Source organism: Strigops habroptila, chromosome 1, assembly GCF_004027225.2.
Source record: "Strigops habroptila isolate Jane chromosome 1, bStrHab1.2.pri, whole genome shotgun sequence".
Taxonomy (NCBI): Eukaryota; Metazoa; Chordata; class Aves; order Psittaciformes; family Psittacidae; genus Strigops; species Strigops habroptila.
In genome coordinates this window covers 83,774,283-83,792,360 of record NC_044277.2, presented here as the reverse complement: position 1 = coordinate 83,792,360, position 18,078 = coordinate 83,774,283, and the positions used below count along the sequence as shown (strand labels likewise).

Here is an 18,078-nt window from a genome sequence, read left to right as displayed (position 1 = left end):
CCGTGCTGCTATAAAAGCCCCCAGCACCAGCCCTTCTCCATCCACACAGTGGTTGTGTCTGCCCCAAGGGCGGTCACCCCAGGGCTGCAGGAGGATACTAAGCAATACACATCATACAGAAGTGTAATACACTGCCTGCCTAGAGGAAAGGAATTTGAAGCCAGGCTTTGTGCTAGTTAAAGCATATACATACGGGATATGGGATATCCCATATATATGGGATATATGGATAGCACAGAACTTCCAAAATAACTCCTCTGGTGGTTATCCATGAAATCAGAGTTCACAGAGAACCATGCAGTTGTCACATGCATGAATATCATTAGCTACACGTACCTGTCAGCTTTTTCCCCTTATTTTTGTAGTATACGATGAAGATGACAATGCCAATTAGTGCCACAAGAAATGAGATGACAATCAACACATATAAGATCCGGTTTGTTCCTGCAGGATGTAAAAAAGATAGTGCCATCAACACACAGCTTGTACTCAGCTGTACGACAAACCTTGCTTATTTCACAGGAGAGGGCTTTTTCTTCCTATCTGATTTTCAGTTTCTGTAATAAAAACATCAGCTTTAGCACTCATGCAATTCTGTGACAAGCATCCTTACTGAAGGTACCATCTCTATAAAGAAGAGAAGAGCCACCTTTATAAAAAAACAGAGTCATGGTGTCTCAGAGAAGTGTGATCCAGTGATGTTCCTCTGGAAGTCCTCTTGCAAGCAGCCAACAGCTCATGGGCTGTGCTTTCTCCCCTCAGGGGATGGAGGACATACATCTCATGGAGACTATACAATTCAGCTGGCAAAATTTGCCCTTTATCTCAGGTTATGACGGATCACTGCATGCCAGGCAAGCGGCTTCCCAGGCACCATATCCACACTGGAGAAGTAAATGAGCAGTAGGCAAGAAGGGAGAGCTACATTCATTCAGCTGAGACTGTATCCTTTGCTATAAAATAAGCATGGAGAATAGCTGCTAGCCTTTATACAGGTATGACTGTATGGAATTCAGCAGGCTGAAAAAACGAGAGGGCTGTAAATATGACGGAGGTCATGGGTATAACAGCAATGCTGCTTGCCATGCAGTTTCAGCAGGAGGTGAAAAGCTCTGCTTAGTAGTAGACATGGGCCCTAGAGCCACCAGGCTTAAAGCAACCTTTAAAAGTGGGATTTTCCAAGAGCACGGTCTTGGTCTACAGCAGCTCCCCCTAGAGTCACCCACAATGGGAACGGAGTTAAGCCAGCCAAAACCGCTAGTAAACACATCCCTCCTCCTCCCTGCTACTTTCTAACAGGTAACCTGTACGAGGACACGTACCATCTTCTGATGGCTCGGGCATCGTCCGTTCTGCACAAACTGCATCTGACTTCTCAGTCCCAGGCACCACTTCTGCCATTCCTAGAGCTGTACAGCTGAAAAAGAAAGACAAAGAGCCTAGGTTCTCAAAGAGGAAGCTTGTCGTGGCTCCTACATTTATGCAGAGTAGCACTTTCTGTTGTAACATACAACATTTCTCCTGCATTTTTCCCCCGTAAGAACCTCAGATACCATCTTTATTTTCAGCTGTGTCAGCTCAGCAGTTCTGTTGTTACTGCTCTCTCTTGCTCCAAGAGAGAGAGAACTCAAGCTTCAGTGTGAGAATGCCTTTATTGCTGCAAAGCCAACAGAGATGCTCTGTGTGCTCTGCAGACGGCCTGAAACGCCCCACTGAAAAATGCTTTTACCCAAGCTTCTCCCAGCCTCCTGGCTGTTGTGGTCCTCTTACAAGATACAGGGACTTACTTGGTCCAGGATTTACACTGATCAGTAGATGAAGCGACCTTTGAGAAGTAACCTCTGGGACATGGTATACACATTGTGTCCTGGTCTTGTTGCACTGTGTGTAGTAAAGAAAGAAAAACTTCATAGCTGAGTTTCCTTTCAAGTGAGGAGAAGGTGACTATGCTCCCCATCCTCCTGCTTCACCCCGCCAGCCCCCCCCGAAAGCTTCCCTGACAAGAGAAGGATCTTAGATTACATTGGAACAGCAATGACAGTCACATGTAAGCAGAAAAAAATATGCTAGTGTCACCTGAGCACTTCTCTACATGATCAAAATGAGAAATGACGAGGAGCCATTTGTAGTTGTTGTAAAATAACACAGCTATTATATCCTTCCCCTTCCATTAACTTCCTCATGTCAATGCTATGCCACAGACAGTGACACTAACTGGTATTGTCACTTCTGTGAAGCCACGGTAAACAAAATGCTGTATCAGGACTTGCTAGACTGGAGAAAAAACAGCACCACTGCGCTGCAGCCTGTGCAGCATTTCATCCTCCATTACTCTATTATATGCTGCTTTTTTGGGGTTCCTCACATGCTTGGCACAGCTGTTCCCAGAGTTCATTACAACTTTTAGCTTGCTTATAACATTATAAAATAGCAAAGCAAAGTCATTGGACAATACCTGACTTCAAATCCAACCTGAGTGTTGCTTCTCTGAACAGACTGCTGCTCTGAACTCTGGAGCAATGCATGACCTAGTGACTCCCAGCCAGACACCTCAGCAAACATTAGAAATACACTGAACACCTTGCAACTAGTGCCAGGTCCACGTGGTATCTTGCAAAAGTCACTTGATCCAAGATACTGCTTTAACTACAGAGGTAGAAGCCTTTAAAATGCAAATAGTCCAGGAGGATTATATGCGGTAATGATGATAACTCAGATATGCATCTTCTGTTGACAGTCATCTTAGAGTCCAGAGTATTCTCTCTAACATCACAATCCATGTAATACTGGCCTTATCTTGTAGGCCAGGGTTGGACATTTCACTCTGTATGTCCCCTTTCTGTATCTTACCAGGATGCTCGACTCCAAATCCTGGAGCACATATAGTATTTCGCAGACAGCAGTCGCAGTCTTCATTCCAGTGGTAGCCCATCGTACAAGCACACTGCCTCTGGAACGTGCTGTTCCCTGGGTTCACTTCTCTCAAAGCTTTCCCTGAAAGAGAAAGCAGATTGGAGTAAAAATGTCTCTGGTAATAAACGTCAAGTTTACGAACCTCCTGTTCTATCCATTTGCTTTGCCTGAATGCCAGATGCAAACCCACTCATGTTAGAGTAAATGTTATCTTTGAAGAAGCATGGGAGACCCTTGATCAGCACAGGGGGCTCTTCACTGATTGCACTCCTGAACAATACTTATTTTCCTTGTTGCTGCTGTAGGAAATAAACAGAGCTTTTGCAATGGTGAGATAGATGCATTAGGGGAAGTGAATGCACGGTATGCTGGGCAAAAGGACAACCTTTAACATCAATTCTCAGGAGGTGAGTGGCCCCACTGAAGATAACAATTATCAGCAGCATGGAGACTACGGTCGTGGTGCTCAGCACAGCAGCTCTGCTGTCTGGGGACCTCCCTCTCCATCAGGCTCTTCTCTAAACCCAGTCTCCAGTGCCGGGTACCTGAACAAAGCAACTTCCCTAGATCCACTTTCCTGTATTTGTGCTTCATTAATTTGGATTGAAAGGTTCTTCAGTATGAACAGCTCACCTTGATCACATATTTTATGTAGTAAGCATTTATCTTCTTCATTCCAGACATCCATGTACTCGTTTGGGCCACACGGCTGGCACACAGTATCAGAAGTAGCAGTGCATCTAGCAGACATATACTTTCCTGTGAATGACAGAAGGACAAGTAGGTAATTTGCAAGTTGCACACCAGCTGTCTAAGGAGCTCCGGGAAAATAGCAGGTTGGGCGAACACTGCTGTGGACAATCATTTCTTCCTGCCACCTTTTCAGTTTCTCAGTCTGGCCTCCATTTAGTGGGGCACTGAAACATCCACAAAGCTTATGGCCCGGGAGCAGCCCTATCTATGTGCACAAGAATCAAGCTGCTTTCTGCCTCCCACAGTGGTTAAATGCTACCCCAACAAAATAGCTGCTGCGGCTTTTGCTGAGCTCAGCAGGACCACTCCTGCACCAGAAGGCACTTGTGAGCCCAAAATCATGTACCTGCAAGAGTATGTGCCAATAGATTAGCAGAGTCACAAGACCAAGCTGCCTTACTGACTCACAGAGCTGTTTCTAATGAACTTTTCAGTTCTGAAGCTGGTACAGCCCAGCGCTCACGTACCTGGCTCACATTTTGTGCAGCACCGTCCAGAGTATTCATAGTGTTGTTCACTTTCACACAGCGGAGTAATTTGTAGTGACAGCTGGAGTGAGGAAGGAGAGAGAGGACATGAGAACCAATATACCTGAACAGCTTCAGACCTAACTAGTCACAGTACTGGCAGAGAAGAGGAAAACATTCCTTCTGTATAGCATCTTGGATAGCTAAGCAGTAAAAATTACCCAACATTTATGACTTCAAGGGCGCTTTGTAGACATGCTAAGAATATGTACTTGATGCTGTACACACAGGCACTTGTAATACAGCCAGGTGGTAAATAAATAACACAATCTTGCAATTTGTCATGAACTTTTGGCCTGCTATATAACCTTTTCTGACAGTACTCTATTATTTGAAATCTATGACTTTGAAACAATTGTAAAGAAAAAAAACTGGCACAGGGATACTTCTGTAGGCTCTTCCCCAGATATGACCTCACGCCAAGACCTGGGAACTGACAGTTTTAAGGTGTAGCATTCAGCAAACAAATAAGGTGAATGATTTATACTGCTGGAAAAGGAGAAGTTCCCAGCTTCCCACTGGGATACACAACACCCCTGCCTAGCTCCAGAAAATACTGGGCTTTAGCTCTGAAGCGTTTTATGGCTCCCACTGTGTCCTGCAGAGGTGGCCTCATGGAACTGAGGCAGCCATCCAGACAGGTGATACAATTAAGCCAACAGCTTTTTGCGTCTCAAAACCCAAAACCAAACCAGCCCCAAACACCTGAAACTGTTACACGGGAGAGCACCTGCAAAGCAGGTAGCAGTGTTGCTTCTAGCTCTTATGGGCCTCTGCATGCCCTCCCTGCTCCTGGCTGCCCATATGTGCAATGGTCCTACACACAGCCCAGCACACTCAGATCCCTTGGCCAGGCTTTGGGGCATGGCTTGTGCTGGGGATCCTGGCCAGCCATGCCCAGCCCCTCACTGACCCTGCTTCAGCTGCCCAGGAGTGTCCCATTAGCAACCTTTCAGGCAAACTCAACACCTTGCAAACAGTTGTCGATCTTGCAATAGATAAGATGATTCAAAATCTGGCCCATAGCAAGGAGTCCTTCATTGCTAGATACAGTTGTTAAAATCTCATTTACTTGGAGAAAGCTGCGATAAAGCTGCTGCTGGCTAAAGGAAGCTTTCTCCCCATTTCTACGAAGTCTTTGCTTCCCTTCTTCTCCCTTTCTAGTTTCAGCAATAGCAATCTCTTTAAATAGAAAACCTTTTTCCCTAAGTGTCTTGTCCTCTTCTAATGCTGGGAAGGGTCTTATAACTTACAGATGACCAAAAAGGTTGACCTTTTTCTTTAAAGCACAACGTTTTGGCTTGGAGTTTGAGCCATGGATTGGTGCATGACTTGTTCTTATCAAAACTGCACTAGCTGTGTCTGGAACAGAATAAGTACCTCAAGTCAGAGATCTTGAGCTTCTATATTTTTGCAGCTTATGAACAACTTACAGCCATTTTTTGATTATTACAACAATCCCAGGTCGAATTAAAAGCCTAGTCTTATAAGAAACCTTATGTGGTCTCACCGTTTCCTTGTCTCTTTGCATTCATTAGCAGTACCCATCTCGTGATCAGGTTATACGTTTTTTGGAACAAACACTGAGTTTCGTGTTTGTGCAGCACCTCCCAGGAGGGGCACAGGATAATGATCAGTGCTGGCAAGGCAGGAGGTGATCTAGGAAATGGAAAGCCCAGCCAGCCTGGCAGTGGAACAGTGACACCGCTCAGTGTCCCAGGGGAACCGCTGAAAACACTCCTGTCATCGAAGGAGCTTGGTTTCTGTAGCACACTTCAGGCGGTGTCTGCTAAAGCACTAAGCTGGCCAGCACAGGGTTGAGGCAACGCTGAGGGACTGAGCAGCAGAGAGAAGGTCTTGAGCAACTGATTCCCTATTCCCAGCCGTCTGAAAAGGCAACAAAAGTGATGAGACCAACAACAGGTCCGGTCACCTACTTTTTGTCACAGAATGTCCTCTCCTTCCTTGTTTGCCCCAGTTTGACAGTTCCTCTTCAGAAAAAAAGACTCAAAAAATTACTGAAGTGTCAAACAAGGGCAAAGTCATCCTTTTTAAGGAAGGATATGCAAATAAAGAGCATTCAGCTAAAAGTTCTGGAATAATTTCTGAGAACCACAGCTCAGCCTGAGGAGAAGCAGCAATTCCCTGGTGCCAAGGCTAGAGGAGCAAGGGAATTGCTCAGCCACCTTTTGGAAATCATCTCATACCTCTGTGCTTTACCGTATAAAAAAGGCTATCGTTATGGTATAACTCACAGCTGCAGCTGTGTAAATCTACCTTCTATGTCAACAAGTAGTCTCTTCTGCGACTGTGTCCTTCCCCTTTTCACACAAGCCAATGCATTCACAGAGCTACAATACTCCCTCCTTTGATTTATGCTCAGCACTGTAAAGACAAGGCTCTCAGCATCCATGTGCTAACCCTGACGTGAGCACAGCCTCCTCCCAAAGGCAAGGGATTTTGGACTGGTATGGACTGGCTGGACCTGCCAAACATGCAGGCTGGAGGGGGAGAGAGGACAGGAAGGGAAACAAAAGCAACCTGCAATTTTCTTAGGGTGGGAGCTGAACTTGGGCCCTTTTGCTAACACAGCCCCATTGAAACTGGGTTGTCCCTTGTCTACCCCTCTACCAGGGGACCGTGCATGTCCCATTGTCAAACTGTACATTGGCTTCCCTTGGCAGCTAAGATGTACTGGTGCTGCGGGCAGCACGCTGACCTGATGCTTCACCATCACCATTCCCGCCACAGTGTCCTTCTGAGACGGGGAAGTGTAATTCATTTTGCAGATGAGGAACTTGCACCCAGAGGCCAGCTAGCTTCACGGAGGTGACAGGAAACCAAACCAAGTCTCCCAAGTCTCGAGTTTGCCTCATAACCCCTGGAACATCCTTCCTCTCATCGGGTGCTGGCCTGTGCGTCAGAGTGATTTGGACAATAGTGAGCTCTTACATATAGAGAGAAGGGGCCTCGATGAATGAGGTGGCGTCAACCTCCTCTGAAGTGGTAAGACAACACCCAACCTGGTTGTTCCTTCAACTGTCTTGCTATTGATGAAGCTGCCCATTAAATCCCATCACCATGTGCAAATGAGTGCTTCAAAGAGCTCTAGGTATCCTATGTAAATTTAATTTGTCACTTTATAAGTGTGCAAAGCACACAGATTTACACCAGTTCCTAAAACCAGTCAGCTTTCCCGCTTGATTAACATTACCTCAGAACGAGTATATCTGACAGGGGAAGAATCGAAGGCAAAAAAAGACAAACCTCCTCCAGGCCTTGTCGATCCAGTTTGGTAAAGCATGCCAGTACCTGCTCAGCCTTTAAGCACATAAGTAGCACCACTGACTTCTTTGGGAAAGCAGGCATGCTCATGTCAAGGTTTGCGGGAGGACAGTGTTTTGGCGTCAAGCTGCAGGCAGACTTTCAGCCCTTCGTTGGTTTTTATTTGCCTATTTGTTAAAAAGGACGCTAAGCGAGAGTGTGCTTGTGCTTGTAGGGTTGGAGAGCTGCGATGACTCAGAGCTACAAAGCTCCACTGTGTTACTCAGGCCTTGAAAAAACACACACACAGGTGCTTCTGAAGGGGGAACCAGCAGCGTTCCGATTCCTGTCCTCAGGCTTAAGGAAATATTTATTCTTTGTGCCGTTGAGCAATCAGATGGCTGCAGAAGCTGTGTGTCATGGATGCTAAAATTACTTTCTCGCTCAGATGAACGTCCAGACAGACATTTCAGAGAAGATAGAGTTGCACGGGCCTCTTTCCTTTAAAAGAAAAAATCTGGAAGAACAAGCTCGGGGGTTTCCACAGTTTTTTTCCCATGTCACTTCTGAACAAGACCCTGAGGCTTCAATGAGGATTGCTCATTAGTGATAATCTTAGTTTTGCAAAAAACCTGAGATGTAGAGAGACACGTCAAGGGGTAACTATCTTGAGATGACACCTTCCTGATCAGTGTAGTTGTTTCTGGACAGTATTCAAGTCATCTGTCATCATTCCACTCGGCAAAGCACTTTTTTTTTCTCCATTTAGTATTCTAGAACCAAAGTACCTATGGGAGAAACAACAACAGTCTGTCCTGCCTTACACAACACTTCATAATTCGGAGCCTGATTTTATCCAAACCACTTGCTTTTGAGGTCCTTAGACTTGCCTGCTGTAGAACTATAATATTTCTGTGGATTTAGGGCTTTATTTGCCTTCGTCAAGGGGACTGAGCTTTGACCAACATTTCTTGATCCAAAGCAGCCCTGCAAGCACAGCACCCTGGTGTCCAGCTAGGATGGCCTCTGCAGTTTGCTGCTTTTTCTGCTTCAAATACGCGAAACGCAGGTAGTGATTGTGTGCCCACAGCCTTCCAGCTTCCTACCTGATTTGGGTCCTCAGTATCGCTAAGCAAACCCCAGATTTCTGCAGCTTGTAACCAATTTCAGAGGTTTTCCTAAAAAATTATTTAAGAATAAAACTAGAATCTGGCTTTCGATGGGTGCTGCTCCGTGGCTGGTGCTCCCTGGCACTCTGCTGAGGTGCATAACAGAAACACGCACAGTGAATGATGCTGGAAATTTTTACAGTTGTGAGTTTATAAGGGGAAAGAGGAGTCTTATGTTAAAGACTTAATCATAATCACATGGACGCTGAATGCAACAGTTCCTTCATAGACAGTCTCCACTGTCAATAAAAAATGGATCAAAGCAGCACACACGTCGCAGCTTTGCAATTCCAGTTATTTGCTTGCAGGTCTGTAATTCATCACAAAAATCTTAGATTGTGAATGAAATGCCTTTGGTGATGTCAACTTTCCAGTGACCAGTAAACCACATCACAGAAATACCACCACGTGGTAAAATATAGCCGGGAAATGGCAACAGGTAAAACCTAAATATTATTTCACTCTTAAAAATAGGTCCTTGAAACCCTGCTAGAGCCTGAATACCTAAAGAGGCCAGAAAGAACAGGAGGGATAAAACCGGTAATAAAAGAGGTCAAGAGAAAACAGTAACTTGCAGCCAGGAAGCAGGCAAATGGTGGTAAAAGCCCTATCCTGACTGTTCCCCTTGCCCCCCTGTTTTAGTGCACAACAAAAAGCAAACACCTGAGCACAGGTGCTGCTCCGCCAGCGGGAAGGACCATTCATCAATCTTAAACCCACCAGAGTTATTTCTAGCTGGCAGACTACGTGAAGGAGAAGTGCCGCACTGACCACTCTTTACAGCGGCCCGGTGCGGGTAACGCAAACAGGAACCTCAGGTATATCAGATGGGAGATGACAGAGGTGATAGATGGCAAGGCTGAAATGGCTGCTGACTGAACCTGTGAATGAATGAGCCAGCTTTCTTCTCCGGGCTGAAAACTCATTATCACGTGCACAGCATTCATCATTCGGAGACAAAGTCTTCTTCATACAATGGCCAGAAGGGTACACCTAACATTTTCATCAGCTGGGTGGTCGGTAGCAAGTGCATGTTTGTGCTCTGGTGCAAAACCTCATGCTTTAACCCTACACGTCCTCACTGCCACAGCAATTCAAAGACTAACAGCCACTAGGTAGAATACTTTAAAGATGAATCAGAGAGCACAAACCCAAAGGCTAACCAAACCAAAACATTTAACAAAAAGGCCTGGCAGCAAGACAACGGTCCGTAACAAACAGAAATAAAACCAGCAGAATAATGACATTACCAAAGCTAATACCCAGATATGCTTGCGAAAAGGCCTGCAAAGGCAAATCTCTCCTTGATTAAACAGGTGCAACAGCAGTGCTCAGCACATTAGTTCAGCAGATTATTTTTCTATGCTTCATCAACTGAAGTTGAGTCTTAATGAATAAATGACCATGAGAAACTTCTTGGGCTGGGCTATTTCTGGATGTCAGATTAGAAGTTCAATGGGGACTTTCTATGCTTAAAAATCTGTATGTTTATGTACCTTTCCTTCCAGCCTGCGTGCAGATTGGGGCAATCCCAAACACAAACACAGGCTGGGCAGAGGCTGGATTGAGAGCAGCCCTGAGGAGAATGACTTGGGGGTGTTGGTTGACGAGAAGCTTAACATGAGCCGGCAGTGTGCGCTTGCAGCTCAGAAAGCCAACCGTGTCCTCGGCTGCATCAAAAGCAGCGTGACCAGCAGGTCGAAGGAGGTGATCCTGCCCCTCTACTCTGCTCTCGTGAGACCCCACCTGCAGCCCTGCATTCAGCTCCAGGGTCCCCAAAACAAGAGCTGTTAGAGCAAGTCCCAAGGAGGCTACAAAGATGATCAGGGGGCTGGAGCACCTCTCCTATGGAGACAGGCTGAGAGAGTTGGAGTTATTCAGCCTGGAGAAGAGAAGGCTCCAGGGAGACCTTATAGCAGCCTTCCAGTACCTAAAAGGGGCCTACAAGAAATCCGAAGAGGGACGAGGCCATGTAGGGATCGGACAATGGCGAATGGCTTTAAGCTGAAAGAGGGTAAATTTAGATTAGATGTAGGGAAGAAGTTCTCCCCTGTGAGGGTGCTGAGGCCCTGGCACAGGCTGCCCAGAGAAGCTGTGGCTGCCCCATCCCTGGCAGTGTTCAAGGCCAGGTCGGACAGGGCTTGGAGCAACCTGGTCTAGTGGAAGGTGTCCCTGCCCATGGCAGGGGGGTTGCAACTAGATGACCTTTTAGGTCCCTTCCAACCCAAACCATTCTATGATTCCATAATTAATCTCTTATGCTGTGAGGCAAGACACTGCAATCCTAGCTGAGATGCCAGGTAGAGTAAGAAAGGTTGTACAGAAGAGGGGAAGCCTGCTTTCACCACCTGATGCTCTGCTTTGGCTTCCTTCTCTTGGATTTTAGCATTCCACATGGAAGAAATGCAAATATTCTGCAGGTAGAATTACAAAGAGCAGTGGTAGGGCCATAGCCCCTACTTGGGACAATGGCTGTATAATGGGGATACATGTAAAACCCACAGACGCTTCTGCCTTGGCGGGAATTACAGTAAGTATTGCATGATCAGATCTGCACCTTCTCCATTGTGAAGGAATTGCTGCCTTTATTAAAGGACTTGGTTCATTTACTCTTTAGGTGCAACCACAAGGAACCAGCTCTTGACCATGAACCAGTCAAGTCAGTGGAATTATTCCTCCCTGATTTGGATGGGCTTTGGCTCATTTCCATAAGCAGCCTCGTTTACTACATGTGGTATTGCAGGGGAGAATATTTTTTCCTGTGAGAGCAAATTCAAGGAATCAACACGTCCTTGCTCCTGACCAATGAAAGAACATGATGAAGAACACGCTCATAAGGCAAAGCTATTTGCTGTAGCAAAATAACATACTCAAAATAGATTCCCTTGCGTGCTACATAAGCAATTTTTAGGACTTCCTATGAACCTAGTAGCACATTTTCCTCTATCTGTATCCCAGATTAACGGGTTGCCTAACAAAACTTCACAGTATTTTTTTTTCCATACGAGATTTTTTCTTTTCCCTCCACTTTGACCACTGACTAAATATATTCTGCACCCATCTGCAGTCACACATGTTGTTCTTTGTCATTCTTGAACAGATCCTATATACTTCTTTTTCTTTTGGAGTAGCCACAAAGTGGTGGGGGTGAATGACCTCATTTTTTTTTTCCCCTCCTTGGCTCGTCGGCTCTTGCAGGGTGGATTAAACCGGCCAGCTTGGCTCTTCTACTGAGCACAGCCTTGCCCGGGCTCTTTTATTGGGATTTTAAGAGGGGAGAAGCAGCCAGTGGGTTCTGCAGAGTTGAGAGGTGGCTCTGGGGCTCAGCTCTCTGCCTGCCCGCTGAGCTGCAATCCTCCTCCGCAGGCCCTGCTCCAGCCTCTCCTTTGGGAATATTTCAGGGAAGAGGCAGGGAAGCACCATGAACACATTTGGCCAAGCGGTGCAGGGAACGTGCCTCCACTGCAGGCAGAAGGAGACCCAGAGAATAAGGGTGAGGGTTGGCTGGATGCTGCAGCCTGGGCAATGGCAGCCGGCTGGGGGGATGTATCCACTCCCTTCCTGGCTCTGCATGGGCAGACTCTCTGTGACTTCAGTGGGAAATGGACATGGCTCTATCCTGTAGTGATTAATGACTCTTTAGCTTTGTTTGCAGCCACGACATCCTAAGTGCTGTACAAACACTGAAGAAAGCCAAGCCCTCGGCGCAGATAACTCACGCCCTGGAAAGGCAAACAAAAAAGGTAACCATGGGAAGCACTGTGAAGAGCAGCTGGGGAGGCTGCATAGGAATGGGACAAAAACCAGGATGTCTCAGAGCACCAGGCCTAAGTTAGCGTTGCTCCTCTGGCGCAGTGCTGAGCCCTCTTGAGGAATCCCATCACAAATATGACCACATGCTGCGGTGACACATAAAGGAATCAGGAAACTTGCATTTGCCCCGAGCTGAAGCATCACACCAAACCCTGCTGCCATAGAGCAGACACAACAGCAGCCTGCCCTGGGTGCCAGCACAGCCTGCAGAGCAGGATTCCCTCCTGCAGCCAACCCTGCGACTCCCAGCCGTTGCTGCTCGTGGAGGTCCAGCAACAGTCTTTCTTCTACTGCATGAACTTTGGACCATTTTCAAAGTCATAAAAAGGGGCAAGCTCTTGCAGGCAGGCTATTGTGTTGTACAGACTGAGGCCTACCCAAGTCCATAGTGCAGCCTGGTCAACAGCACTTATTATATTGCATTTATAACATACAAATATTTGCCTTTGTGCTTTCCATCGGTAATAATGACCCATTCTCAGAGCAGCTGCTTTTCTGTGCAGGCAACGCCAACCTTAAACCAGAGGGTGAGCAGCTGCAGCAGAAGTCAGCACTGCCTGGCAAGTTAAGTTTCCATGGAAAGGAAGGGGACAGCCTGTGCAAGATGCACGTTTGCAGCTGAGGATGTGATGAACCAGCCATCTGCGTTTCCCTCTTCTCCCACTGCCTGCATCTAGTAAGCTAAACCAGCCCCTAAAGCAATCCCCTCCTCCAAGCGTTCAGCAGCCTTCGTGCTGCAGAGCAGACCCTTGCAGCTCAGGATGGAAAGAGGTCTGGATTCTGTGGTCACAGCATGTGGTGGCAGGAACCCTCCTGGCTCTGGTCACTGCAAACACCTCCAGGAAACCCAGTCACACAGAGAGAAGCGGGAGGAGGACAGCCTTGCAACAGGGGTTACCTTTCATTGTGTCTACGCTTGTACCTAGTAGAGCAGGGTTTTCGACCACAAGGGACAGATGGATAAACGTAGCGGAGTGACTCAAGTACGATTCCTCTAAATAGCATTAAAGTACAAATGCCACAGGGCACCACTTTGAGGTTTTGTGATTTTCTACGCAGTAGTTACGCACGCATCCCTTTTACCGTCTGCACTGGTTCTGGCAGAGCGGTCAGATTACATCCCACTTTTCTGAGCTTGAGAGCGCTTGGGATGACAGCAACAGGCAGTAGAAACAGATCCCGAGGGCCACAGTCAAATCTCTCTGATTGACCTGCTTTTTTGTTGTTCTTTTTTTCCCTTCTGGCACAGTATGAAGAAAGCCCTGTGCCATAAATGATGTCAGTCAGTGCCCTCGAGGTGGATGATGAGCTTTGAATTCTACTGACTTGTGAAATGTGGTGAAGGTTTGTTTCGGTCCCAGTTGTGGGAAAGAAGAAATTCCATCAGTAAGGTGACACTTAATATGAAAAGAGAAGTGGCAGAGGTTTCTTAAACGGTGGATTGGTTAAGTTTTATATGCATTATATTGCTTTTATTTGAGGTGCTGTGAGATTTTTCACATGTGCTGGGGGAAACTGCAAAGCAAGGAAAAACTTCCCCATTTCGCTTGCAGGAACCATACAAATACAAGTGCATTTTGACATGTGAACCGGCTGAATTACAGTAACTCTGATACCTATGCTGTTAACGAGTAAACCCAGGAGTCTAGATTAGATATTGTAGAAGTTCTGCTCTACTGAGTAATCCCTTTGGCCTTGATCAGAGCAGGAATACTGGACCAGGAGAGCCCATGATATAACACAGCATGGACATTTTTAATGCCCTTTCCCCCTCCTTTCCCCCTCCATCATAAAAAGTGCGTATTTTAGGAAGTTAAACATAATCTTTATTTTGGCCAAATTCTTTCTATCTTACAAACAATTCCAGATGCTTTCAGTGAGCCAACTTGCCCTATAGAGTAAATATTACAGAGTAGTGGAAGAACCCATCCCATTGCCACACAAGGGAAGAGGAGTCCTTGGCATTAAACCAGGTAACTGGTTTATTGCATATTTGCTAATGAACACTCTCACATCTGATAGAAACATTTATGCTCTTCACCGGTGCTAAGCAAGGAAAGGGATATGACTGTTCTGCACTAAGAAGCTGAGCAGATGGTGCCTCAGGAAGCAAAACACCGTGTCCTCTGACAGGCGCCCAAGTCAAACCGCTTGGAAAGATCATCTTGCGGCTGAAGCACAAGACAAGGAGGGCTGAGCCCTGCGCCCAGCAGAGCCGCTCCACACTCGGTGCGTGACCCAGAGCAAGTCACGAATTCTCTGTTCCTGTTTCCTCCTTGGTGAAAATGATGACGATGATCATGCCTATTCTCAGCAGAATTATGAGTACTCATTAACTTACATTTCCAAGAGTTTCTCATTCTTTGCAGGAAATACATTGAAAATATCACTGCCCTGCCACTACATCACCATATTATCGACTGTAAACTAACACAAGCGCATCATACAAACTTCACCCTTGCCACACTTATTCTCACAATGTGTTCTATCAGAAAACAGCACTCATAAGAAACCACTGTTCAGATCAGCCAAACAAAAGAGAACCTGAAAGGCTGACTGGGAGCAGCATCTCTCCAGGCTTGCCTTGCTTTCACAGCCTTGACTTGCAGGTTCTGCTCATGTTGCAGACAGAATATCAGATTAATGGGTTCTTTGACAAAGTACAGCTTATCATGTGTAAATTTACACTACAACCTTTCTGGAGCCCCCTACTATTTTGTATTGCTACTTGCCCAAAGCATTGGCTATGGAAAGTTGCACCCTGTGCAACCACTTACAGACTCAGAATTAAGCACGTGTTGAATGCAGTGGACAGTCTTTACACATCGGCCCCAAATAAATACAAGTTCCCTGTTTTGCACCCTCTGAAAGGCTATGAATAGAGAGGTGAGAATTATTGAGGAGCTCCTCCTGCATCCTACCTCAGGGTACCCAAAACATGCTGGGAGCTATAGGATGGAAATCTGAATTTCCAAGGTTTGGTCAAGAGTTGAGTAGGCTCCAGGCAGTGAGGAGATTCCAAAGGGAACAGCTGCCCCAAACCCAAATGGCTCCATAAGGAAGCAAATATATAACGGTTAGTGACCTGAAGCAAAGGTAAGAAGAACAGTGAGGTCTGCTCATCACGCTGCACTGGTCACAGCCCTCACCACCAGGGCAGAAAAAGGGAGACAGATAGAGCAGATACTGAGGAACAGGACAAACCACCTGAAAGCTATGATGTAACTTCACTTGTGAATCGTGTGGGCTCATTCACATACATATGGAGGACACCTGGAGAGCAGCAATTGAAGAGAAGCCTAAGGAGCGAGGATGAACAGGACTAAACATATGTTTTAGATGGGAAAAAAGGCCTGTGTGGTTTTAGGCAACATATTTAGGACTAGGGATCCAGAGAAAGGGCTCTTGGGACTATGCGGTGAGACATCAAATTGTAAGCTGTAGACACCAGAGGGTTTTTGTTTTGGTTTGTTTTCTTAACTTGTTCTTTTCATGAGGCTGCACCTTGCTCTCAGGGAACGCGGCCATGGTCCAGCTATAGCACTGAGTGAGGGAAGCACTTAAAATGACACAGCTAATGAAGACTAATGAGACACAGAGAAATACTAGACATTCAAATGAAAGACGTACAAATGGCAGTGAGGGTGCCAAGCATTGATTAATGGAGAAAATAAAGTGCCTGTAGGATTTGCAAACAGCCTGCCAGTCTGGAAGGGTCTAAATAACCTGAAAGGAGAGGAATCATTTTTAAGATGTACAATTAGAAAAAGCAAAGCAAGATTCTGTGAATCTAAACCACTGGAGGAAACCCAACGTGTGCCACTCACGAGGCTCAGCAGCAGCTGGCTGTAGAAAATGGTCTTTCTGAAGACAGGGGAAGACCAGCAATGATGCCAACTGTAAAACATGCTGACCATTAGCCACCTGGCACTGCACAAAGCTGCAAAACGCGCACACTCTGTTTGCAAACAACCGCAGAGCCAAACCTTGCTCACATCTTTCCCCTCGAGAGGAAAGGGCTGCCCCTGTGGGGCGGCTGGCCTGCTCCTGGGGCTCGGCCCCCGGCTCTGTCCCAAGCGGCACGTGAACCTCCAGGAGAGTCGCACAGCCAGTCTGGGCCTCAGTGTTCCAGGGGGGTCACCCCACCATCCCCGCTCCCGGAGGTGCCTGCACTGGGGATGGTGGGGTGGTCAGAGCGCGAGGGATGCTGGGAAGCGGCAGCTGGGCTCATCCCACGTCCAAGGGACAAGCACGCTCACGCTATCTTGTATACATCTGTTTGGCAGGGTGGAGTCTGCCTTAGTTTTACTCTACGTGCAAATTATATCCCTCAACAACCTCACTGCAAACATTTTCTGGCTTCTCACACCCTTCCCTGGGCAGGAACAAGCTGGTTTCCCTGCAGATCCTCCTGCTTCCTTTGGAACTTTGGGTTTGGGCTATTTTCATTTTAGAGAAGGGAGAGAAGGCTGTGAGACCGGCCAAGCTGCGGGGAAAAACAAAACCAAAACCCAAACAACCAGAAGGCATAAGCAGCCAGGCGAAGCTGCTGTGCTGATACCGCTCTTGCAGTGCCAGAGGGATCCGGCTTTGCCACCTCTTCCGAGCGACAGGCGAAGCAACAAACTCCGTGGGCTGAGATGGGACACCCGCCTCCCCCTGCTCCTGCTCACCCTGGCAGCGCACCCTTACCTGCTTGCCAGCAGCAGCGAGGCACAGGAGAAGGAGCCAGCAGCCTGACGGGACGGGCATGTCTGGGTGTCCGTCTCTGCCTCCTCCTGTGGCTCCTTTTCCTGCCACAGAAGAGAAACTAGATCCTTCCAGCCAAGCCCCGGCGCCCCGGCAACAGAGCAAGGCACATTTGAGCCAGTTACTTCTCTTTCTTCCTTTCCTTCCTCTCAGCTACACGAGGGGAGAAGAGAGAAGAAGAAGGATTTAAAAAAAAAGCTCCTGGCTGCAGTTCCCACAGCATTTCCTCAGCCCTGACATGCAGGCTTTTTTCCCCCCCTCTTCTTGTCCCTCCCTTTCCTTTCTCCACCCCCTTTTACAAGAAGTTTAGTCACCATGCCCATGTCCCTCCTCCTGCCGATGGAGACGGCTTTCCCGGTCCTTCTTGGCAGGGCCACCCATCCATCTGCCTCCCACCTGCTGTGCCCTCCCGTCCCAGCCCTCCCCTTACCTGGCACCATCCCTCACCCTGCATCTGCCCATAATCGCTGCCTTCTCCCCACAACCTCTGGATATTGTCCTACGGTGTCAGAGGACATCGTGGGCCGCAGGCAGCTTCCCACTTCTCTCTCCAATCCACCCCGGTGCAACCGCCCTCCTGCTGGCACCTGCCCCTGGCATGGGGAGAGCCTCCCATGCTGTCCCATCCCCTGTCCCATCTCTGCTCCCATGCGACAGCCCTGCGAGTGCCAGCCTTGGCATTTTGGCACAGCTCGAGGCCCCCCACGTCCTTTGCTTTGGCTGATGGCAGGAGCTGGCGGGTGGGATTGCTCCCAGGCGGAAGAAAAGTGGAAAATGAGCTGCGGGAGCTCTCATAAAACACTACACATGGGTGGGCTTATTTCCTGCAACCCAACTTGGCGCAGTGCAGAGCAGCCTCCTGACCCCCAGAACAGACTCATCATCAACAC

The 18,078-nt window shown here is 47.4% G+C and overlaps 1 protein-coding gene across 1 annotated transcript in view; it reads right to left on the bottom strand.

Moving 5' to 3' along the window:
- TNFRSF11A (TNF receptor superfamily member 11a) overlaps window positions 1-17,430 on the bottom strand; it is a 28,798-nt gene extending 11,368 nt beyond the window's left edge. The window contains exons 1-7 of the mRNA XM_030507048.1: window positions 17,132-17,430; window positions 4,134-4,215; window positions 3,547-3,672; window positions 2,851-2,994; window positions 1,788-1,881; window positions 1,323-1,417; window positions 337-444 (exon numbers count right to left, since the gene is read on the bottom strand). Coding sequence (XP_030362908.1) covers window positions 337-444; window positions 1,323-1,417; window positions 1,788-1,881; window positions 2,851-2,994; window positions 3,547-3,672; window positions 4,134-4,215; window positions 17,132-17,191 — 709 coding nt within the window. The 5' untranslated portion in view covers window positions 17,192-17,430. The remainder of the gene's footprint in view (window positions 1-336; window positions 445-1,322; window positions 1,418-1,787; window positions 1,882-2,850; window positions 2,995-3,546; window positions 3,673-4,133; window positions 4,216-17,131) is intronic.
- Window positions 17,431-18,078: the final 648 nt, after the last annotated feature.